The 26,216-nt window shown below is 37.3% G+C and overlaps 1 protein-coding gene across 5 annotated transcripts in view; it reads left to right on the plus strand.

Annotated features, from left to right (window-relative positions):
- The window catches only part of LOC105479981 (MAGUK p55 scaffold protein 7), a 249,974-nt gene extending 225,142 nt beyond the window's left edge, over positions 1 to 24,832 (plus strand). For 3 of the 5 annotated variants that reach the window (XM_011738350.3, XM_071070315.1, XM_071070316.1), the window contains exons 13-17: positions 4,931 to 5,011; positions 15,009 to 15,102; positions 16,155 to 16,263; positions 18,132 to 18,275; positions 20,690 to 24,826. In XM_011738350.3, the coding sequence (XP_011736652.2) occupies positions 4,931 to 5,011; positions 15,009 to 15,102; positions 16,155 to 16,263; positions 18,132 to 18,275; positions 20,690 to 20,869 (608 nt within the window). In that variant the 3' untranslated portion in view covers positions 20,870 to 24,826. Of the gene's footprint in view, positions 1 to 4,930; positions 5,012 to 15,008; positions 15,103 to 16,154; positions 16,264 to 18,131; positions 18,276 to 20,689 lie in introns of all 5 variants that reach the window. The other 2 variants (XM_071070317.1, XM_071070318.1) reach the window with 2 other exon arrangements.
- The last annotated feature ends 1,384 nt before the right edge of the window (positions 24,833 to 26,216 follow it).

Here is a 26,216-nt window from a genome sequence, read left to right on the forward strand (position 1 = left end):
GCCTCCCAAGTAACTGGGATTACAGGTGCAAACTGCTGCACCTGGCTTGTTTTTTTGTTTTTTTAGTGGTATATGTCTGTATCAGATTCAAAAAGTAGATTATTTGGGGGGACCATGTTGACAGAATGAAAAACTTGTGTGCATCAACTATGAATTAATTTTGAAAGTATACTGTGCCAGCATTCTAATCAAAATACACTTTTTGTTTTTTATACATAAACATTTGTTACAAATCATAAACAAATAAACATATTTGGGGAATAAAAAGAAAATCTGAAACAGAACAGAATGAAAATACCCTACATCTCATAATTACATTACATGAACTGAGGCAATAATGTTAACCAATTTCAAGATCATTTGAGGAAAAGGTGTCATATATGTCTACCTTCTTCCATGTAAATTAAAGCTGAGAATTTGCTATAGTTTTTTTAACCTTTTTAAGATAAACATAAAAGAATCTTTGCATGTAGTTAACAATGACTTTTCTTAAATGTACAATCTTAAATAGAAATTTTATTAACATTTTATCGACACTTTAAATGGGCTACATTACTTTAGTTAAAATGAATGAACCTTTTATAAAACCATACAACACATTTGCCTGCTTTCAATAAGGAGTTACTAATTAAATGCATAAAAAGGAATTTGAAATAGTATTATGCTTTTCTAATTATCTTAATTATCCAATTGACACACTTTTTTCCCAGGATCTTCACCCAATACAAATTGATACACACAGCTTTATTCTTCCTTTCCAACATGGTTTTATAAATTCTTGTGAAATATTTTTTAAATGAAGCAGATACTTACTTACTTACATTTCTGGTTTGGCTATAAACATTCTTGTATTTTCTTTTCAAAGCTAGGAGACACACCAACTTTAGTTCACTGCCTGAATTCCAGGTTAATAAGCTACAAAATCATTTTTAATGTGCCTTTTGGCTTTTACTTATATATACCATCTTTGTGTTTGATTTTCCTCAGTCCTGAATTGAGAATCCTAACAGATGCGCCCAGTGTCTGTGGTCCAGGCCTGTTCTGCACATAATCCTCATTCAGTTTATATTAGACTTCTCAGAGATTCTGCACGGAGAGCTTTGAGATGACCAGATTTGACGTGTGCCACTTTTTGTAGCCTGTGTCTCTGCCTGTTCCAGGAGCATAATTAGTCATCACAAAGTGCGGATTGCATGGACTGGGGATGAGAGAGTCCGTGAAGTTCCAATTCACAACCGTAAACAGACAGCAGAGCAACAGCTACCCGAGTTCATGTTTTACCGGCATATTCTTTTGATAAGATCATCGGTAGAGTGGAAAGAATGCAGACTTTCGAGTTAGACAGACAGGCTTTTGAATACCAGCTAAGCCACATGCCAGATGTGTGACCTTTGGGAAATTACCTCACCTTTCATTGTCTCAGTGTTCTCATCTGTGAAATGAGGATAATGATACCTTTCTTGCAGGGATGTTTTGAGGATGAGTAACAGTGTATGTGAACCGTGTCACACATGCCTGTCATGTGAAAAGAACTCACTATGTCTTCATCATCCTTATGCCACAGTTTGTTGTCTGTGGTTTAAAGACGAGCTGTTTAGATTCTGTTCTCTTCTGCGCTTTATCATTAGCAAGCTCAGCTGGAAATGAGCTACAGAGCCATCTACTTATATATGCACATGTAAATGTATTTCACCAATTGTGATAGAAATTTCTTTATTGAAGGGGTAAATGAAACTATCCTATTGCAGAGGCATACGAATAAACCTAACTCGGTTTGCATCCCTAAATTGCTTGGAATGTAAGTAGATTTTGTATTCCAAATACCAACCAGCCAACTAAAAATGTAGTGAACTTAGGCCTAACCCTAGAAGGAGGATACAGGACGGAACGGTGCGTCTGAGCTGTGGTCTTTTAAAGTCCAGGGGAGACTCTAGAGCTTCTCCAGCGGGAATGGCAGAATGGATCCAAGGGCCTGACTGCAAAAATGCTGTTTGTAGGCCCACTGGACAATTTTGCAGTAAGAATGATTGAAATTATGTCTGTATTTTTAACCTTTCTTTGAAGGATACTTCTACCTTTGAAGACGATGACCGAGAATAACGTAATTTAGGGAAAATTTTCCAAATAAAGTCATTTGCCTCTGAATGTTCTTGGCACCCTACATGGGTATGTGAGGATGCTTGTAAGGGTTAGATTATAAAGTTATAACCTAGGCCCAAAATCAAATATAGTCAAAATTTAAGGCTATCACATTAGAGATGGCATATTTTTTCCCGCGAATTCAAATATACCTAGTTTTTTTTCCCTAGAGAGTTAAAATTTTTTTTTTTTTTTTTTTTTTGTAGTTAGGAAATGTTTTTAAGAATAAGAAAGGAAACACTAGACTCTCCCTTGGCAAAGTCTCTCACACGCTAGGAATCACTCCAGAGCTGAGATCTCCTAAGGAAGTGGTGAATTTGCATCCCTTCCTGTACTTCTAGTTGTCTTGAGGGACAAGGCAGGCTGGGACACTCTATTTGCATATTTTTTTTTTTTGAGACAGAGTCTCACCCTGTCACAGGTGCCCGCTGACACACCCAGCTCAGTTTTGTATTTTTAGTAGAGACAAGGTTTCACCATGTTGGCCAGGCTGGTCTCAAACTCCTGACCTCAAGTGATTTGCCTACCTCGGTCTCCCAAAGTGTGGGGATTATAGGTGTGAGCCACTGCGCCAGGCCCCATATACTACTCTTGGGTAAACCCAAGTCATTTGTGTTGTTTTCTTCACTTCAATAGCCTTGACATGCTATCCTTAGTTGTTTTCCTCTTTCCTTATCATAAGGAAGTCTGATCTGTGGTTTCTATCCAAACACTAGTTCTTATTCCTAGATTTATGTGTACCGCTGGGCTTTTGTTTTCCTGTTCTTTCTTGTGCAGAATAGCTCCTGACCTTTTAAATCCAAACTTATTTATTATAAGTAGGCGCAAACCTCTGACTTGGTTAGATTTTCTGCTCTAGTCATGCCAAGCATTTACATATTGAAATACATATTGCTTTATTATAAACTATTTTTTCTCGCTTTCATATGTTATTTTTAGTTAGGGCAATGTATTAATTTGGAAGGGAGAATTATATTGGTAAGTTATATTAGCAATTAATTCCATTTCAGGATATCAATGGGATATTATGGCGTATTTATTATAAGAGGGAGAATTGAGAGTTGCTGTCTTACAGAACAAGGGAAAGTTGCCAGAGAATTGATACTGGACAGCAGTATGGAGAAAGGTTGAAGGTGGTAGTGAATGACCACCTGGAGACAGGTGTTTTTATCAAGGGTCAGGGACCTGGAAATGGCATTAGAGCAGGAACAGCACAGCCCCCCACTTCCTCCTCTTCGTCTTTGCTCATCCTTTTCCCTCCACCTGGGATGCCCACCCTACTTCTCTTTACACCTGCATGTTCTCCATTTTGTGGTGTAAAACCTTATTCTTTCAAAGCCACCTGTGACCTCCTCAGGGTGGAAGAAGACAGAGGCAAGGCAGTGAACAGTCAAGTACCTGGACGCTGTGCTAGGCACTGTGCACGAGTTCTCAGTTCTCATTCATTCCGCCCAAGAAGGAGAGGGAACACGCACACTTTTAGAATTAAAATGAAATCTAACTACACCCTTGGCTTTCCCTTCCAGTATCACCAAGGTGAAGGCATAGCAGATGGGAAGAGACGGGACTCTACCTGAGGGCAGTGTGGTCCTGTAGCTTGTATCACCCGCTGAACCACACCATCCGTTAACTGACCCTGGTGGCAGCATTGTGACAAGCTTTTAGGTGGAGAGCAATGCTGGAAAGGGTGGGCTTATGTCCATCTAACTTTTGATTTCAGACTCATATTTGAAACTGCTCTTTGTTTTTTGTTTTTCTGGCCCCAGACTCATAATTAACCAGTGACTTTCCTTAAGATCTGAGTCCACTTATCATCTACTGTTGTCCACAGAATCTACTGTATGCCTTGCTTCTTATCGGTGTCCAGTGTGTATACATTGATTGAGTAAAGTGTGTAAGGTCTATGCAAGTTTTCAAATGCTTAAGGAAGTCTATAGTGCAGGAAAAGGTCTCAGCACATGTAAATGTGGCTGATTGTTTAGCAGATGTAAAATGCATAACTTTATCCCACATAAAGTCAGGGTGAAAGATTTTGTTTTATTAACACTTAAAAACATTTAAAATTGACATTATCAATTTTGTCTTATTACCACTTTGTTTTATTAACACTTAAAAACATTTTAAATTGACATTATCAATAATGTCTGCATTATGCAATTGAATTTTCTTAGGTGAACATATTTTTTAGGCTCTTGTGGGTAACTTATTATTTGGTAATACTTATTCTTTTTTTTTTTTTTTTGGAGATGGAGTCTCGCTCTGTTGCCCAGGCTGGAGTGCAGTGGTGTGATCTCAGCTCACTGCAAGCTCCGCCTCCTGGGTTCACGCCATTCTCCTACCTCAACTTCCCGAGTAGCTAGGACTACAGGCGCTTGCCACTACGCCCGGCTAATTTTTTTTTTAAATATTTTTAGTAGAGATGAGGTTTCACCATATTAGCCAGGATGGTCTTGATCGCCTGATCTCGTGATCTGCCCAACTCGGCCTCCCAAAGTGCTGGGATTACAGGCGTGAGCCACTGCACCCAGCCTGAATACTCTTGAATATATCTCATTTAAATATAAATCTTTCTATCCTTTTTGAGGAAAAGCTGAGGATTTCAATTGAAAAAGTAAAAAAGCAACAAAAGAAATCTAACGTTTTCTTAAGTTTGAGTTAACGGGAAATAATCTCTTTACTTAGGATGCAAAGCTGGATCCATGTTTTCAGTCTGTCTTAGAGACTTATGTCATTTTCAGAAATGTGTATGTGGTGTTTTTCCGATAATGGAGTTCTGTTATCTGTTTTTCAGGTCCTGTGGGAGTAGGGCTGAATGAACTGAAACGAAAGCTGCTGATCAGTGACACCCAGCACTATGGCGTGACAGTGCCCCGTGAGTTCTGTGCTATTCAGTGTTCCCACGACTACACTTACAATAATTTAAAATTTTTTAAAAAATCATTTACAAAAATTTGTTAACTTATTTTTAAAATTTTTGTGGGTACATGGTAGGTATATATATTTATGGGGTACATGAGGTTTTTTTCTTTCTGAGACGGAGTCTCGCTCTGTTGCCAGGCTGGAGTGCAGTGGTGCGATCTCAGCTTACTGCAACCTCTGCCTCTTGGGTTCAAGCGATTCTCCTGCCACAGCCTCCCGAGTAGCTGGGAGTACAGGCACGGGCCACCACACCCAGCTAATTTTTTGTACTTTTTAGTAGAGACAGGGTTTCACTATGTTGGCTGGGATGGTCTCGATCTCTTGACCTCATGATCCATCTGCCTTGGCCTCCCAAAGTGCTGGGATTACAGGCGTGAACCACCACGCCCGGCCGAGATGTTTTGATACAGGAATGAAATGCTGAAATAAGCACATCATGGAGAATGCGGTATCCATTCCCTCAAGCATTTATCCTTTAAGTTACAAACAATCCAATTACACTCATTATTTTAAAATATACAATTAAGTTGTATATTTATTGACTATAGTGACCCTGTCGTGCTATCAAATAGTAGATCTTCATTCTTTGTAACTGTTTAGTTTTTGTACTCATTAATAATGATTGCTTAATACTTCCCAAGCACGTATGGTATCAAGCAGTGTTCTGAACACTCACTCATCTAGACCTTCCAGCCTGCTTCAAGAAGTGTAGAGTGACATTATCCCCATATTACAGAGGAGGAAACCAAGGCAAAGTGGTTAAAGGATTTGCCCTAAATTACACAGATTTTTGGCATAATATTTGTTAATCACAGCTTCCCTACTCTTAGGTTTTTACGCTGAATTTTAGTACACATATGACATCAAATTATTACTTACAAATTTTCTTCCAAATAAAAGTCTAACAATTCTGTTTCCTAAAATAAGTGCTAATGTTTTCCAGAGGTTTTCACCAGCTTTAAGATTAGAAGAATCAAATCACAGAGAGCTGAAGGAGACTTATTATAATATAAACCTTTCTTAATTACTTTTTATATGCAGTAATTGGCAGATAGTGTTAAATGGGCTTTTCGTGACTCTATAGTTTAAATATGGTAAGCTTCTTTTCAGTACACAGAATTAGATTTATTTTTATAAAAGTGGTTTTCATAGGCATTCTTACAAATAAAATGTGATGTTTGAAACATTTTGATCTGCAGAATAAAAGCCATTTGACTACTTAATATGTTGATATTAGAAAGCTGTCTAAAAGGCTAAATTGAAATGTTGGCCTTTTCAAGCGGTTTTAGTACTGTTTTAAAAAATTTACTTGTATATTGCCCTTAGCGATGTTCTCTAGTTTTGGAAGAGTTCAACTTTATTTTAAAATTATAGTTTTCTGTGACCTCAAGTTCCTTCTTTTTACTACATTTTTCCAAATTATTGTTTGTAATCATTTTCAGTCATAAGTTACAGGACTGCTGTTTTCTACCAACAGAGATGACAGTTAATGAAAATGTGGAACTAGGCAGTTTCTTTTTTTTCCCCCGCAGTTATTCACCTCTCCTACAAAAGCTGAATTCCGATATATATGAGTTGTTAGAAAAGTTTACAAAATGATTTTTAAGCTTACAGGTGAGCAATTATAGAAGAGACCTAGAAGATGCAAAAACAGATTACAAAGAAAAAAACAAATTTTTAGACTTCCTACCGTGTATTCATCTCCTTTGTTTGTCTTAATTTTTGTAGCCTTGCCAGTCAAGTATAAGGTGGTTGATATTGTCTCTATTTCACACAGAAGGAGATAGGGATGGAAAGGATATGTTGACTTGGGTTCCGTAGATGACAGGTGCACTTGGATTTGAAACCAGGTTTTTTCTGATACCAGTTCTCGTGTTCTTCTTCCTATTTAACACCAGCAGTCCTTTAAAACTACAGACTATCTTTGTTGTATTCCACTAAATAGTCAAAACTGACTTCTTTTGAAGATGAGAAATATCCATAAGGCAATCTATCCCATGTAACACCCTATGAGAGATGTGATATTACGGAAGGACCTAGGGCAACAAACACACTTTAGCCTCAATTTACCCAGCTGTTTAAATGTTTGCCTCTGAAGTTGTTATAGAAGTTGACAATATTACAGAAAGGTTGTGGGGCTGGGACTCTCCAAAGAAATCCCCAAAGTAGTTATTTTTCACCCTGATTTAATTTTAGACAGATGTTAATGTCAAAAGATCTTCATATAGTAATGTTTCGCAGGCTTGCCTGATGATAAGAATCTCTTAGAGTTCTACAAGAAGATATGCCCAAGAATCTGTATTTATATAGCAGGTGATTCTTGATATCAGACATGTTTGGAAAGTACAGCATCAAACCAGGGTGATTTAATTAATTAAAGAAGAATATATTTTAAGAGTCATTTTAGAATGTCAGATAGTTTTGCTTTCTAAAATACTTTGGGCAGAGTCTTGAATATTGGAGAAAAGTGATTGCTTTGATTATACCACCAGTATTGTTTGATGTTTATTTCTATAATTCTCTTTTTGAAAGCATGTATTACATATCCACCAGAAAAAGTTATGGAGCAAAGGAACTCCTGCACATTGCTGATGGGAATGTAAATCAACACAATCATTTTGGAAAACTAAGTAGCAGTGGCCACCAAAGCTGAGCAAACATATACCCTTGACCCAGCAGTCCCGGTCCTACTGTACACCCAATGGAAATGCATAAGTACATTCACCAAAAGACACGTACTGAGATATTCTTAGCCATTATTCATAAGTGCTCAGAACTGGAAACTACCCCAATGCTTATCATTTGAATGGATAAGCAGAATGGAGAAGTATAGCACATGCATACAATGTAATACTGTAATGCAATGAGAATGAACAATCTGCAACTGCATGCAACAGTAAGAATGAATCTCGCAAATGTGTTGAACAAAAGGAGGCAGATACAAAAGAATGAATGAGACAGTATGATTTCATTTTTATAATTGCAATAAAGGCAACATTCATGTGTGCTGTTAGAAATCTCAAGGAGTTGGGTTAGAATGGGAACCCAAGAGGTGATTCTGGGGTGCTAGCAATTTCCTGCTTCTTGTTAGAGTGCTGGCTACATGGGGGTGTTAAACGGGTGAAAAGTAAGGAAGATATATACACTTTTATGTGTATATATGAGTTATTGTATCATACTTAGGCTTTTAAATGTTAAAAAGAAATAATAGTTTATTAACTGTAGTTTGCTGATTTTCTGGTTTTCCTAAAGTACTATAGTTATGTAAATATTTCAAGAGGAAGCTAAGTGATTTTACATAGGACATCTCTGTACTATTTTTGTAACTACTTGTGAATTTGCAATTACCTTAATTTTTAAAAATTATTTAAATGGATGCTAAATCAGGTACTCGAGCTAAAATGGCTGAATGAGCTATATGAAATATTTAAAAATTATCCTTGTGATAATATTAAACGTTCAAAGTTGCTTTTCAAGAAAGGGGTGGCTGAAACCCTTGTTTTTTGCCTTTTGCTCCTCTGTGGAAAGTTTCTTATTGATTGATTGATTGTAGAGATGGAGTCTCACTACATTGCCCAGGCTAATCTCAAACTCCTGGCCTCAGGTGATCCTCCTGCCTCAGCCTCCCAAAGTGCTGAGATTACAGGTGTGAGCCACCATGCCCAGCCTGTGGGAAATTTCCTCCTTGAAAAGCAACATCAACGTTGTTTTAAGGCTATATAGGTTATCATCAGTAAATCTGAATGGCTATTAATACAACCAGTCAAAAGGGTCTCTTGTGCATTAAATTAAAATAAAATAGGTAACAAGAAGTATTATGGTAGACATCAAATACTTGATGGATTCCAAAATCTGTGTAGTCTAGAATTTGGGCATTCTTAGTCAACCACATCTATTAATCACTTTCTGTGGTTCTCAGAAAGATGTATATTGCAGTTTTTGTATTTTTGTAGGTTTTAAAGCATCCATGTTCTAGACAACTTCTTTGTCCATAGGATACTTCACTTGAATTTTCTTTTTCTTTTTTATAAAAAAGGCATTATAACTAGGGTACCAGTTAAAATTTTTTTTTTCCTGTCTCCCCAGGACAGCTATTTTGGGATATTTTGGGGAAGTGGGAAGAGGGCTCCTATTTTGTTTTCTATTTTGCCTTAACTGGTGTACACAGTGGGTACTCAGTGAGCTGTGACGAAGTCCTGCCTGCCTTGTGGTTAATAGGCACATCTTTCCCTTGGAATCTCCTTCTCATAAGAATTTCAGATCTCTTATTCAGGATTCCTCATTGTGAATGAGTTCATGAGGTTCCTGTGGAACTCATTACAATTAGGCACTGACATTCTTCGTCGGTAAAATAACATCAGACCTAGGTAATTCGGGTTGATTATGATAAGCAAACAATTTGGTTGTAGACACATTACCTTTTAAATGCATGTGGCAATGTCATAAATGTCTTGTTCAATTACCCCTTGATGTGGTTCTAAAAATATTTTAACCCTGCTGTGGGATGCCGTGTGTCAGGGAAGTGATCTTTCAACCATGTGTTGCAGATTTTCAACCAAAGTGTCCTGCCATCATAACTGAATAAAGACAATCTTTTCTGTGTCCATAAGAAAGAAATCAATGCACAGAAAATTCTCAATTTTGATTTTCAACAATACTTTTTACTTAGGCCTACTGTTTGCTGAAGGAACACTTGCAAATAACAACAAAATTGGTTAAGTAATAATAAATGAATATTAAGCCTAAACTCCAAAGTAGGGCATTATACTAATTTTAATATCTCTCACATTCTTGGATATTAATTGTGTTATATACATTCAGTAGGGTATTTTTCTGCTGTAAAACTTTAGTCTTTTCGATAGAATACAATGTACCAGTTTAGAATACAGTATACCAGTACTTCATGCTGTTCCTGTAGAGTGTGACATTTCATTTTAAAGACTAGCACTACCTCTTGGTGCACCACCTGCAGAACAGGTACGAAAAACTGTTTCAAGAGACCTAAGCATTGTATTAAAATATTCTTGCTAACTAAATAAAAGGGAATTAAACTTTGGGATATAATTTAAATTAGTTGGATTTTATAAATTCATTACTTTTTCTGTTAAGTTACATTTCCCCTTCTTCTCAGATTCTTTTTATAACATCAAGATGTAATTGGAATAAACAGCATATATTTAAAATGTACAATCACATCAGTTTTAGCATCTGCATACACATGTGAAAACATCACGACAGTCAACATAATGAATGTTTCCATCTCAAAAAATTTCCATGTGCCCTTGGTAATCCAGCCTTCCACCCTGTTCCCAGGCAACCACTGATCTGCATTCTGTCACTATAGATTATTTGAAATGATTTAGTATGTTATCTAAATAGGATTATACAGTATGCATCCATTTTTGCCAGACTTTTTCCACTCAGCATAATGAAAGATTCACCCATGTTGTTTCCTACATCAATAATTCATTCTTTTTCATACCTTTTCATTCTGAATAGCATTTCATTGTATAGAAATACTACAATTTGTCTATCCATGCACCTGTTGAAGAATATTTAGGGGTTTCTTCCTCTACCCCCATTTTTGGCTATGATAAATAAAGTTATTACAAGGTTTTTGTATAAGTCTTTTGACAAATATGTTTTTGTTTCTCTTGGCTAAATAAGTAGGAGTGGAATGGTGAGGCCATATGGCTTAATTTTTTGAGAAACTACTAAACTGATTTCCAAAGTGGTTATACCATCTTACAAACCACCAGTAGCATATGTGAACTGCAGGTGCTCCACATCCTTGTCAACACTTGCTGTAGTCAGCCTTCTGAATTTTTGTCAGTGTAGTAAGTACGTAGTGGTATCTCGTACTTCAGTTTGCCTTAACTAATGACTAGCATGATTTTATGCAGCAGTCCCCAACCTTTTTGGCACCAGGGACCAGTTTCACAGAAGACAATTTTTCCACAGACAGGGCAGGAGGGGATGGTGTCAGGATGAAACTGTTCCACCTCAGATCATCAGGCAGTAGATTCTCATAAGGAGTGCCTAATCTAGGTTTCTCGCACGTGCAGTGCACAACTGGGTTCGTGCTCCTAATGCCACTGCTGATCTGATAGGAGGAGGAGCTCAGATGGTGATGCTCCCTTGCCTGCATGCTGCTCACCTTCTGTGTGGCCTGGTTCCTTACAGTCCACAGACTGGTGTGGCCTGGGGGTTAGGGACCCCTGATCTTCTTTGGTAAAGTGTGTATTCAAATCTTTTGACTTTTTTTTTTTTTTTGAGACAGAGTCTTGCTCTGTTGCCCAGGCTGAAGTGCAGTGTTGTGATCTTGGCTCACTCCAACCTCCACCTCCTGGGTTCAAGCGATTCTCCCACCTCAGCCTCCCGAGCAGCTGGGATTACAGGTGTGTACACCACCAAGCCCGGCTAATTTTTATATTTATAGTAGAGACGGAGTTTCACTATATTGACCAGGCTGGTTTTGAGCTCCTGGCCTCAAGTGATCCACCTGCCTCAGCCTCCCAAAGTGTGAGATTACAGGTGTGAGGCACTGTGCCTGGCCCATTTTTAAAAAGTGGACTGTTTGTCTCATTACTGAGTTTTGAGAGTTCTTTACATTCTCTTGGATACATGTTCTTCATCTGATAAATGTGTTACACATATTTCCTTACAGTCTGTGGCTGACCTTTTCATTTTTTTTCATGGTGTCATTTAAAAAGCAAAAGTTTAATTTTGATGAAATCTAATTTATCATTTTTTCTTTTATGTTTTATAATTTTTCTGTTCTATGTAAAAGTTATTTGTTATCTCAAGGTTGCAAAGACATTCTCCTGTTTTCTTCTGGAAGTTTTACAGTTTTAGGTTTTATATTTAGGTCTTGACCCATTTCAAGTTACTTTTCGTGTTGTTACTTAGCAGACTTGCCTTGATCCTGATCTCAGGGGAAAACAGCTCCATCTTTTACCGTTAATATAACGTTGGCTTTATCAGTTTGAGGACATTCCTGTTACTCCTAGTTTGCTGAGACTGTCGCGAATGGTGTCGAAGATTTTAAAAAATGCTTTCTCTGCATACGTTGAGATGATTGTTTTGTCTGCCATTATTCTCTTAATGTTGTGAATTCTACTGCTTTTCTAATGTTAAGCCAACCTTTGGGGTGTGTGTGTGTGTGTGTGTGTGTGTGTGTGTGTGTATTTATTAAATTATGGAAATGATTGAATTTAAGTTACTATTTTATTATTTGTTTTCTCTTTGTCTCTTCTGTATTTTATTGTATTTTTCTTCTTTTTCTGTCTTCTTTTGGATTATTTTGGTGTTTTTTAGTTTCCATTTTAATCTACCTGTTGAGTCCCTGGTGGTATCTCTGGATTAGTTTTTACTGGTTGCTCTAAATATTAAAGTATGCGTATCTAACCATTCATGATCTGCTTGCAGTTTAACTTGGTGTATTTCACATAAAATACAGAAACCTGGCAGCCATTTAAGACCCCTTCCCCCAGCCTAATCTTTTTGTTTTAGGTGTCAAATGTATTATATTTGCATACATTGAAAACTCTATCAGACAATATTATAACTTTTCTTTAAAAGAGTCATATATGTCTTAGTGAACTTAAGACAAAAAAAGTAGACTTTTACATTTACACAATTATTTGTTCTTTCTTCATTCCTGAATACAGAAGTTTCCTTCTTATCACTTCTCTTCAGCCTAAAAAACTTCCTTGAATATTTCTTTTGGAACATTCGGCTGTGAATTCTATTAGTTTGTTTGCCTTTATTCTTGAAACACATTTTGATTAAGTCTTTTCCTTCAGTGCTTTAAAGGTATTATTTTATTGATTTCTTATTTTTATGATTTATAATAAGAAATCTGTGACAGTTTAAATCATTATTAACTTATGTGTTCTGTGATTTTTCCTAGCTGCTTTGAGATTTTTTATTTATCTTTGACTTTTAATAGTTTGATTATAATGTGTGTAGGCATAATCTTTTCCTTCTGAGTGTATCCTGTTTGGGATTTGCTGAGCTGCTGAAATTGGTAAGTTTATATATTTCACCAAATTATAGCAGTTTGGGGTCTTTATTTTTTCAAACATATTTTTCTGCCCCAATTTCTTCTTTCCTATCCTTCTAGTACTCCTATGACATATATGTTTTCTCATAGGTCCCTGGAGTTCTATCTATATATTTTTAATCTTGTTGTTGTTGTTTAGATTATATAATTTTATTGCTCTGTCTTCAAGTTCACTGGCTTTTTTCTGTCATTCTGTTTTTGGGCCCATCTAGTGATTTGTTTCTATTGGATATTTTTATTTTTCACTTCTAGAATTTCTATTTGTTTTTTCTTTATAGTTTCTCTTCCTCTGCTAAGAATTTATATTTTTGTTCAATTCAAGTATATTTTCCCTTACCTTTTCAAGCATAGTTATGGTACCTGCTTGAAAGACTTTGTCTAATCTAACTTCCAGGTCATTCAGGGTTGCCATCTGTTATCTTTCCCCTTGAAAATGGGTCATTTCTTTTTTTTTTGGTTCTTTCATGTTGAATAATTTCAGATTGCATTTTGGACATTGTGAATATATAATATTGTATTAACACTAGGTCTTGTTACAATAGTCTGCAGAATGCTGATGTTTTTATTTTAGCTTCCAGCTTCTTTTATCTCACTTACCTTTGTTATATTGATTTGGGTCTGTTAGGGTGCAAGGATTAGTCTAAGACTTGTGTGCATGCTTCAGATCTCAGCTCAGTTCTTTATGCCTTTTCTTCATTGGCTTAGATATGTTTTGTGCTACTGTTATTCAGGGGTTAGGCTGAGACCTGTACCTCCCACTCTCAGTTCACTTCATGAAGCCTTTGCCATGCTAGTTTGAGTTTGAACTGCATGTATATAGCACAGAGGCAATTCTTAGGCTATTGTTGACTCATACACAGAATTAAAGTATTTTCTTCTCCGGCTTTCTTGTCTCCTGGATTTCCGCCACACTTTTCAACCCACAGGGACTTTTTCTCCCCCCCCCGCCCCCGGCCCCACCCCCCTGGTTCTTTGCACCAAAACGTTAGAGCTTCTATTGACATTTAGCTGCAGATTCTACCATGCCGCTCTGTGAAGGGTTCCCACCCTTGGGGCAAAGCTAAGAGGAAAATAAAGTTAAACTCCTCCCCATGCAGTTTGACTCCCCTCTACAGTCTACCTGCTTTACTTATTTTCAAAGTGTTCAGGTCGTTTCTTAGCATCCATAGTTTTTCGTTGGGATCTGCAGGAAGGATGGCCTGTAGTGGGTTTCCATTTGCCATGTCAGCGCTGGAGTGCCTTGGGCTTTGTTCTTGTTGTCGTTTTAATGAATCCTATATTTTCTGCTCTATTTTAATTCATTAATAAATAATTAGGCAAGATTACTGAAAGGTTAGAAGTTCAATAGTATTCTAAGATGATGCTATTTATCACTTTGCAAAGGAGGAATGAGTGGCACACAGAAGTATTTGGCTTCACTTGGCTGGTAAAACAAAACTTTGATGGCATATCCACTATGTTCCATGAGAGGAAGAGAGCCAAACAGTTTCAGAGTTTACCTAACAACTTAGTGGTTAATAGATTTGCTTTAATGAATACAGATCAATAAAGATAATAAGCATATTATTTGCAAGAAAGGTTTTTTTTCCTCAGGAGTTTAAATACCACTCTTATATCAGGTTACAGAGCCTTCAAAATAGCGAATAATAGCAGAGACATACAATGCAATTAACTTTTCAATCCATCTTCAAATCAATATAATTTTAATAACAGTGGAAAATCTGGATTTATAACAGCTTACCATATTTTATGAGCTAATTTGCTTTTTAAATACATTTTTAACTCCTGTTGAAAAAACTAATTAAATACACTTGATTTCTTTTTTAGTATTTTCCTTAAGGTGGCTGATATGGGCTTTTCTCAACTCCTTTTCATTAAATTGTAGATACTACCAGAGCAAGAAGAAGCCAGGAGAGTGATGGTGTTGAATACATTTTCATTTCCAAGCATTTGTTTGAGACAGATGTACAAAATAACAAGTATGTGGACACTTTTGAGAATTTTCATGTGACTGTTTTTTTATAAGCACATGCCTGTCCAGTTTTAGACAACTGAGAGTTCTCCTCCATTTTAAATGTATTTTAATTATCATAATAATATTTGAAACAGATGAAAAGGCAATCATTTGGTTGATAATTATTGTTAATCTTCACCTGTAATTTTTAGTAACCTGGATTTGCTTCTTTTCTATAAAATGTATAGACCCTGTTTTGCAGAATGAGGGAAGTTGTAAGTGTCTTATTTTGACCTCCTTCTGGCCCACTAATTGAATCTTAACATATAATTTGGATTGAATTTTACTTCAAAAACTAATGAACAACTGGGTAGTATATCACTAGCACCAGCATCTGCTTCACACACCTGCATCTCATTCTCTCATTGGCTCTTCAAAAAATTGAAATGATGATAATAAACTTGCTGGTACCATCTCCTCTAGCTAGCTCCAAGCCCACCCCAGTGCCCCCTGCCCAGGTTTTCCATCTGCTGAGGCACGAATATTTTAGGGCATCAGAAGCAATATGTGTTTTAATGCAGGATTATGGGATTTTATTGAAACATCGAAATGCTTTTCTCGCATTTGGCGCAGTGATTGTGTTTTTATAGCACATGATCGGCTGCCCTGGCTCCATTAGCCACCACCCAGTGCCTCTAGTTCTGAAGCTGGGCTGGGTTACTCTGTAGCGTGCAGTGAAATTCCAGTAGTTTCTATTGTTTGGCTTATTCACCATTTTATTGCATTGCATTAGTTCTGAAAAAGAAAGGGGGTGATGGAAAACATTAGAGCCCTACTAGACTAAAGTACTTTTTTTCTGTTTAAGTGTAATTTAAGCAAGTGTTACTGATTTGAAAATGTAAAATAAAAGATTTTTTAAAAACTGACATTTTGAAATACTTGGCTCTGTTTGTATTATTAAACACAGTTTAAAAAAATTACATGTTCAGCAGAAATGTCTTTTACCTATGAATTTAACTTGCCACCTATAATTTTTTTAAATTCACAAATGATTCTGATGCATCTAATTTTTTACAGGTTTATTGAATATGGAGAATATAAAAACAACTACTACGGCACAAGCATAGACTCAGTTCGGTCTGTCCTTGCTAAAAACAAAGTTTGTTTGTTGGATGTTCAGCCTCATGTAAGTGAACAATGAACTATTCAATACCCTCCTGACCCATGTCATCTACAGCACCTCATGTGAGCATTTCAATATGAAATAAATAAAAAGTCAACCCACTTTTGGCTATATGTGGCTTTTCTGAGATGGCAAAAGCATTTAAATATAATTTGAGACATGTTTGGTGGAAAAAAAGAAAAGCCCATAATATTATTAGAAAGAGAAGTGGAGGAAGCTCCAAGACCTGTGTTTGTAACTCTTATTTATATTCAGTTATTGTCAAGTAAAGCAACTCTTAGATATTTCTATCTATTCTGTATTTTTTAATAATACATCACATTGTTACATGCATAATGCATTCTTATGTGTTATGTATTAGTATCAGTGTCTATAATTTTTAACAATGGACATTTTGGTTCCAAGTCTTTGACTTGAGTTCTGTATATATCCTAGCAAATAACCCCCCACTAGAACTGAAGGGCATTTTGCAGGAAATGTACTGAATGAAAGCCCCATTGTGTTGCCATATCTGCATCTGTCATCCTGGAAACTCCGTTGTGAACATTCTGAACTGAGAATTTCAGTGGATGAAGCCATTCAATTTCCTGTCAAACCATACATCTTCTAGTAGATCCCCAGTCCACAGCATTTTCCTCATCCCCCAGGGACCATGGTTTCTCCTCCCACTGATAGCTGTACCCTGGGATGCAAAACCTCCAAATGCTAGAATGACCTGTGGAAGCCCTTTGCACCTCTAAAGGAGGATGAATCTGCAGTAAAAGGGTTTCAAGAATCAGGAAGGCTGCCTTGTGACTTGGGCACTGTGTCAGTCCCTTATTGCACTGCTATGAAGAAATACCTGAGACTGGGTAATTTATTTAAAAAAAAAAAAAAAGAGGTTTAATTGGCTCACGGCTCTGCAGACTGTACAGGAAGCATGATGCTGGTATCTGCTCAGCTCTGGGGAGGCCTCAGGAAACTTACAATCATGGCGGAAGTCAAAGGAGGGGTGAGCACTTCACATGGCCAGAGCAGGAGGAAGAGAGAGAGAGAGGAGCAAAGTGCCACACACTTTTAAACAACCAGGTCTCACAAGAACTGACTATTGTGATGAGAGCACCAAGGGGGATGGTGTTAAACCCCGGGAAACTGCCCCTATGATTCAGTCACATCCCACCAGGCTGCACCGCCAGCAGTGGGGATGACATTACAACATGAGATTTGGGTGTGGACACAGATCCAAACCATATCAGGCACAACAGTGAATGGGACAGTCCTGCTTCTGCAGAGCCTCTCTTCTGGTGTCCCGGGTCCAGTTGCTCTCAGACTCCCACGGTGTAGTATCAGCTCATGAAGAATAGCTTTCAACTCTCACCCTTGATTATAGATGGGTCCCCAGAAGTATAGAGTATAGAACATCAACGATTTGATGAAGGAATGTGGACAGGCATCAGGGAGAGCAGGAGGCTGCCCTTGTAGGGCACTCTGAAGGATAGGGCGAAAGAGGAGAACTCCTGCCTGAAATCAGGAAGGGGCTTAAAAGGGATGGTTGGAAGACATTAATGGACAGAGGGTTATTTAACTCATCACACCTTTAGGGTATTTGATCTAAAAACCAGTTTTGTGATTTTTTTAGTCACTTCTGTTCAATGTTAATTATGATGTATTTCAGGACATTTTTAAATGCCAAGTTACATTCCCCAGCTTCTTTTCAGAAGTGTTTGTTACATTTAATTGTCAACAGTTAATTGAATAATAGTATATTGAAATTCAAGGACTACTGATCTTAATTAAAGAATAATTTTGAGGAATTTTCTCCTTAGAAAGAAAATTCAGTAATTCATGATGCTATGGAGAAATGTGAGAAAACTTTCTTTTCTTCCTTGTAGACAGTGAAGCATTTAAGGACACTAGAATTTAAGCCCTATGTGATATTTATAAAGCCTCCATCAATAGAGCGTTTGAGAGAAACAAGAAAAAATGCAAAGATTATTTCAAGCAGAGATGACCAAGGTGCTGCAAAGCCCTTCACAGTAAGTATAGTGATGCTTGGGGGCCAGGTGTGGTGGCTCACACCTATGTAATCCCAGCACTTTGGGAGGCTGAAGCAGGAGGATCACTTGAGTCCGGGAGTTCAAGACCAACCTGGCCAACATGGTGAAACCCCATCTCTACAAAAAATATGAAAATTAGCCAGACATGATGGTTGCACACCTGTAGTCCCAGCTACTTGGGAGGCGGAGGTGGGAAGATCACAAGAACCTCAGGGGACTGAGAGTGCAGTGAGCTGAGATCACACCACTGCACTCCAGCCTCGGTGACAGTGAGACCCTATCTCAACAACAACCACAAAAAGCTTGGAGATAAGATGTAAGCAGTAGATACAATGTAAGATACAGTTGTATATATGAAAACATATATACAGCTGCATGTACTCGGCAAGAGTATAATAGATTAAAAAAATCAGTGAAAGAATTGTATTTAGGTATGTACCTTTTGAACAGTTACACTTTTTGTGCTTCGGTGAATGGATCTTCATATTCTTTTGACTGAAACTATTTTGTATGCTATTATGCATACATTTCATACTATTGTAATCTGAACATTTGTATAACATCTAGACCAATTAATTTTCAGAGCAGCCTTATTTTTAAAGCTAAAAATACCATGAGTTACTGTTACTCATTAAGAGTCCAAATGAAAAATTTAATAATTTGCCTTGCTTCTCTCCTTGTCAATAATTATATTTAGCACAGCAAAAGAAAATCACTATTTTGGGGATAGGATAAGTAGACCAATATTCACTCTGTCGCCCAGGCTGGAGTGCAGTGGCCAGATCTCAGCTCACTGCAAGCTCCGCCTCCCGGGTTTACGCCATTCTCCCGCCTCAGCCTCCCGAGTAGCTGGGACTACAGGCGCCCGCCACCTCGCCCGGCTAGTTTTTTTTTGTATTTTTTAGTAGAGACGGGGTTTCACCATGTTAGCCAGGATGGTCTCGATCTCCTGACCTCGTGATCCGCCTGTCTCGGCCTCCCAAAGTGCTGGGATTACAGGCTTGAGCCACCGCGCCCGGCCAATATTTGTATTTTCTATGAGTGTTATTGGAAGTGATGATTGTGGTATATTCATGACTATAATGGCTTCTGGCAAGACCTTTTATTGTTTTTGTTCTTAATCTTAATATATTCTACCTTTGGACCAAAAATCAAAAGCAAAGAAATTAAATGTCAAGAGCTTATTTTTTTCTTCCCCCTCTTAATTAGCTCATCATTAACTTTAGTCTGTGTTAATTTTTGAACTGTTCATTGTGGTTACAAAATACAGATCACATTTCTGATTGCCAGTATATTTGATAAATACCTTTTTTTACATGCCAACAGTACATATCCGTTCTGAGTAGGTACTGTCATACGTTGTTAGTTACTCAGGCTCTTGATCAACACTAAAATTAAATTTTCTGTCATCGTGAAATCTTATGTGACAATGAAATGCAGACTCAAATTATTTCAGCATGTTGCAACATAAAGATTTATTGTACTATTTAGACATTTTAAAGGTTTCTCAATGAAGATAAGAAAGGATAACATATTCTTAGGATTTGGCTCTCTTACATTTATGTTATATAGCCAACTAAAATACTTCCTGGCTTTAAAAATGTGAGACACGAAGGCTCTTGAAACACTTTTAATGAGACATCGAAAGAACATGGTAATCAGCCGGGTGCGGTGGCTCACGCCTGTGATCCCAGCACTTTGGGAGGCTGAGGCAGGTGGATCACTTGAGGTCAGGAGTTCCAGACCAGCCTGGCCAACATGGAGAAACTCTATCTCTACTGAAAATATAAAAATTAGCCAGGCGTGGCGGCGCGCTCCTGTAATTCCAGCTACTCAGGAGACTGAGGCAGGAGGATAGCTTGGACCCGGGAGGCAGAGGTTGTGGTGAGCTGGGATTGTACCACTGCACCCCAACCTGGGCAACACAGTGAGATTCTGTCTCAAAACAAAAAACAAAAAACATGGTAATCATCCTTTTACAAATTTGTCCAACTCTGAAAAATGAGTTTATATTATAAATTCCTTCCTATGAATAAGCATAAATAATGCAGCCAAAACATCAGAGTAAACACTTCTTTCCTCCAATAGCTATTTTAATACTGACAGTTCCACATAATGATGACTTACTGACTCATTATCCTGCAATTCAGTTAAGGCAGGAGTTTTGACTCTTGCCAGAGTAGTTTTTTGTTACAAGCAAATCATAGAAATAGTATTAGAAATTGTGGCTTCTGAAGCACTTGTGGTTAAAGAGGATGACTTTTATTTCTGGCTGAGGGGAAAGACTGAACACAGAACAGCATTAGGTAAACCAATTGTAGAATGTTCGCATTGATGTGAAGTGAGGTAATGGCCTGGTTAACCAATTATTTTTTTAATACTTCCTTTTGTAGGAAGAAGATTTTCAAGAAATGATTAAATCTGCACGGATAATGGAAAGTCAATATGGTCATCTTTTTGACAAAATTATAATAAATGATGACCTCACCGTGGCATTCAATGAGCTCAAAACAACTTTTGACAAATTAGAGACAGAGACCCATTGGGTACCAGTGAGCTGGTTACATTCGTAACTAAGAGAAATTTCCATAATCGTCTTTTTTTATAGAGTGCATGATGAAATCAGTTACTGTTTTGGTAGGGGGTTTGTAAATCTATATCACTGTCATAGATGTACAATCTTGATTCAAGTTGAATGCTGGTTTTGTTTGTATCTTTTTACAGCCTTATTTCAAACACCATGTGTGAGTATAAGATCAGAAATCAAAATGTGCACGGTACTGTATTCTAAGCAAAACCTCAAACTTTCTGGTTGTCTTTAATACAGCTCTCTCTCCAACATGAGGCTGAAATTTTCAGAGAGACCTAGCTAGAGGCTTAGTATGTATTGGAATTCAGCGCTTCTGCTGGTCTCCGGTGTGGCGGCTGCCGCTGAGTTTGAATGTTAGCTGTTGAAGGTATCAATTCAGCAGCCATGAGCAGCTTCAGACAGACAGGTCAGCTTTGCTCTTTCTGGGTGGACCATCACAGATTTAGCCGGGCAGGTGGTAAGTCGTCCTCCTACTATTCAAAAAGTATAGACTTTTTCTTACATATTCGTGATACGTTCACAGTGTGTGCATTTTAAAATAATTCTTAAAGGAGTAACTGAAATTTTACCTTGAGTGAATGACCTTCATAATATAGCTTGAGAAGTCCTTTTGAGTACCTGTCAGTGACTCAACAAACATTTAATAAGGGAAAGTAGACTTTAAACAGTTATTGGATATGTAACTAAAAGCCTTTCCTTGTGGGATTAATATTAGAATGGTAGTCTTGTGGCAAGAAATGATTACAAAGGATATTTTTATTTGTAAATCCCCAGAAGACAATTTATGAAGTCACCCAAAATGTTATTTTAGCTGGTTTTGGATTTTTCCAATAAATTAGAAGGATTTCTATTCTAAAACATGTAAAACATGTTTTACGTATTACTGATACAATTAAAGATTGTTTTTCATCTATGTGCAATAGATCATCCCTCTCTTTAAATTGCTCTGAGATACATTTTAGAAAACTTCTCATGTAATGTTATTTCTTTGTCGTCAAAATGATTGTTAACACTGTCCAGACACCATCCTAACCTTGCCATTGTTAAAGAAGTTTAAGAAAGACTCTTATATTATAGATATTTAGATGGGATCTCTCACTTTTCTTTGCTACTACTGATTCTCAGCAGGTGAATTATATAGTTCAAAATGCTAGAAATGTCTATACGTTCTATAAGAGAAAGCATATCCTGCCATTCTTGCATGCAGTGAAGCCCTGCCAGTCGAAAATCATTGCATCTGTGACTTTCAAAGAGGAAAAAAAAAATGTTATTTTTTGTTGATTTGTAAAGAGAGTTTAAATGTCATGTGAAAAAAATAGAATGTAGTAAAATTTTATATATCTATGAAATATTTGAAAGGCATATTTTTTTAAATATCAAATGGGGCTATTCATAAAATAAATTGATTGTATGTATAAATTTAAAAGAGTAGTTTTATAAATCATGGTCAACATTCCATGTAAATATTTGAGCTTTACACAGATAGATCCAAGTGCACGATCTGTGCACTGCACATTTGATAGCATTATTCACTGGTTTTCCTTCAGACTTGTCAAGTTCATATTAGAAACAGAGACAAAAACCACTCCAGTGGCCTTGACACATAGTCACACCAAAATAGATAATCAGATGAAGTATTATATAACAACATGATCCAGACAGTGAGTTCTAAGTGTATTAATTAAATAGCAGAAATTTTGTTTTTAAAAAATGAAAGAGGGAGGGTTGCCAATCTGAAGTCTTAAGTAGATTGTTTGGGTAGCATATTTCCTTCTTTGAACATTGTCTAAAATTTTCTATAAATCAAGACTTCTTGTACAAAGAATGATGGGAAATATGTAATAATTCAGGCAATCACCTGAGTAATTTAGGCAGTCCAAATTCTTTACCCTGAAATACCCACATTAAAAAAAAAATTGCAGATAATTGCTTCAGTTATTTACTTTGGGGACAGAGATGTAGTGTAAAGTGGGAGATACTGAGTCCTTTTATGGTGGTGGTAATAAGATGTTATAAAAATATAACGTTTTAAAAAAGAAAGGTCCAGACCTTTGTTTATTTAAGGGCAGAGCTAGAACAATATTTTTAAATAATAGGGGAAAAAAGGGGGCCCTTTGGCAATTTTAGAAATCAGGTAGTATACTTTTTTTTTTTTTTTTTTTGAGACAGGGTCTTGCTATGTTGCTCAGGCTGGTCTTGAACTCCTGGGCTCAAGCAGTCCTCCTGCCTTGGCCTCCCAAAGTGCTGGGATTACAGGTGTGATCCACCGTGCCCAGCCTGTAGACATAGTCTTAAAAATGGTGTTTATATGGCCATCTTGATGCTTAGAAAGATACTTGATTAAAATTTAATAAGGCAGGGCCAACTCCAAGAGTGCATCAATAACGGCAGCAGAAAGGCCCTGAATTCTGAACTTTCTTCCCCCAGCCTCCTTCTCCAGCAAGGAGAATAGCACTCCTCCCTTCAGAAACCAGCTCCCTAAGTTGGAGTCACTATGTAAGAGAAGAGGAATGTTCACTTTTTAAAATTCATATATTTAAAATTCAAGACCAAAAAGGAAATTCTGTCCTCCTATTATTGACTATAGTCAATTAAACATAAAAAGGTAAAATTAAAATTTAATTTTTTACCCTTATTTTACTGACCAATATGGAATTCTTGGTATCTCTAAGGCTGACCTTCCTGGTATTGTGTAATGATTGAATGTATCTAAACTGTAATAATTTGAAATTGACAAACCTTCTGAGACTTAACAAAACTATGTTCTTAAAATCTTTCTAAAGATACAGATTTTTATTATTTATTTTATTTTGACTAGGAAGGATTTATAAATAAATGTAATGAAAAATCTTTGATCTTAATAAAGTACCTTCAAACAATGTGTGTACTTACTTGAAAATTGTTTTTGCACTTGGATATTCTATTTTATTATACTACTATTCTGATCTATTCCATTATATTATTTCCCATGGTAGAACAAATTCTATTTTCTACTGTGATATGAGGTGATGTAATTGAACTTGCCATGTCTAAAATTAAATTTCATATTTTTTTCAGTCAAACACTGCTTTCATCAAGGCTGTCGGAGAGATGGAATTCACTAGTGTTGTTCTTACCCATACAGTCCAGCAATTTAAAAATGTGGAGAACCTCAGTGGGAAGGAAGAATTAGGACCATCAATGATGGGAACACACCTCCCCCACTCCCCACCTCCTCTCCTCCTCCCCACTAGGAATCAGTGTCACACACATCCTCTTCCTGAGCTCCAGTTAGGCGAAACTCAGCTTTTACAACCGTGCATATAGGAACAAATTGTTACCTGCTATGCAAACTAGCTAGCATTGGCCTTGCTTCTGTCCTCGAGCCAGTTAGCCCCAGCTCTGCATCCACAGAAAGGTTGCTCTTAAGAGCATTTAAAAGCATTTAAGAGCATGGGATCTGGAGTGAGAATTCTTCAGTTCACATTCTGGTTTTGCCTGTTTCCAGCTCTGCAGCCTTGGGAAAATCATTGAACCTCTCTGTTTTTCATTTTCTCATCAGAAAAAAATAGGGGTAAGAACAGTGATTACCCCATGGGATTGGTGTGGGCATGAAATGAAAGAATCCATGTATCCTTAGAACAAAACCTGGGACAGAATTGTTTAATAATTGTGAGCTCCTGTTGTATAATGGTCATTACCACATCACACAATTTAAAAATAGCTGTGTAAGTATTCTCAACCACCCTACATAAACAGTTTCCCTATTAGTAAACCCACTGGAAGTTTACAATAAATAATTTATTAGAAGCTTTATTTTTTATTTTTTTGAGATGGAGTCTCACTCTGTCACCCAGGCTGGAGTGCAGTGGCGCGATCTCAGCTCACTGCAAGCTCCGCCTCCCGGGTTCACGCCATTCTCCTGCCTCAGCCTCCCGAGTAGCTGGGACTACAGGCGCCCGCCACCTCGCCCGGCTAATTTTTTATATTTTTAGTAGAGACGGGGTTTTACCGTGCTAGCCACAATGGTCTCGATTTCATGACCTCGTGATCCGCCCGCCTCGGCCTCCCAAAGCGCTGGGATTACAGGCGTGAGCCACCGCGTCTGGCCAGAAGCTTTATTACTTTTTTTTAAATGTCAGAGCTTCCTACCAAGTGACACATCAGGAACTAATTAGGTAATCCCCAATAGGAAGGGAACCAATTTTTATTTTTAACCACTGGGTATGCAATGTAACTGATAACAATTAGAAATGTCCCTTAATTGTATTAATGCCGTTTCTTCTGCTGCCACCCTTTTATTTCCAAATGCGTGTTCAGTTACACTTAAGCTTCTGGAGGGCAGAAACTATTTTACTTTTGTCCAAAAGAACTATCTTATACACATAGGCCTAATCACTGCCTGGCCAAATTGTACTTATTAATCATAGAATATCTTTATAATTTCCATACATGATGTCATTTAATACCACAAGTCTCTTACATGGAAGATATTATCTTCATATTTTACAGTGGAGCAAACTGAGCAGCAGGGCTGGAGTACCTTGCCCAGGGTGACATTGGTGATGAGGAGTGGAATCAGGGATGGAATGTCATCTGGCGTCCTTCAGCTCCATGCTGTTTCCACTGCATTGTACTTCATGGGGTTTCTGTAAGTTGAGCTAAAGCTGGGAACAAATTAAGATTTGGGTAATTAGGGGAGTGATTGTTCACACTTATGCACATGCAATTGGTGAAGAATTTTCTCAAAACACTGTTGCTTTAGATACAACTTTATGTTTCCATGCCTGTATAAGTGGGTTCATCTTCAAACAATGGCTATTATCAGAAATGTATAAAAAGCTTAGATAGCATACTGTGAAATTTTATGCTACTGAGTTCCAGTCCCTACTCAAGACTGGCCTCAGTCAATCATGATAATCTCTTTGTAGTGATTTATCTGGGCCGGTCATGCTACCAGTTCCAGGTCATGTCTGTCGGAGGAGCTATGAGAAAGACACATTTCTCTGATTTAAACAAACAACTGCATGAAATGAAAATCCTTTATGGCCCTATCCTCATCTTTCTGCTTGAGATGCTCTATTATGTTGTGATACTTGTGACAGCTGTAATCCTAACCCTGCATCAGAGGATGATAAAGGCCAATGTACTAAGGATGAGTGAGTGAAAAAGATCCTAAATCCATAATATTGAACTGCTGCACCAATCCTGGGACTTCCTTCCTCTAACTGTTAAAAAAAAAAAAAAAAAAAAATGTTCTGATGGTTTAAGTCATGGCCTCCTTGCTGCTGAAAGCACTCCTAATTTGAAACGGTATTCATGAGCAACTCAGGCCATTCTCAATATCTACT

This window comes from Macaca nemestrina, chromosome 9, assembly GCF_043159975.1.
Source record: "Macaca nemestrina isolate mMacNem1 chromosome 9, mMacNem.hap1, whole genome shotgun sequence".
In the NCBI taxonomy this organism is placed as follows: Eukaryota; Metazoa; Chordata; class Mammalia; order Primates; family Cercopithecidae; genus Macaca; species Macaca nemestrina.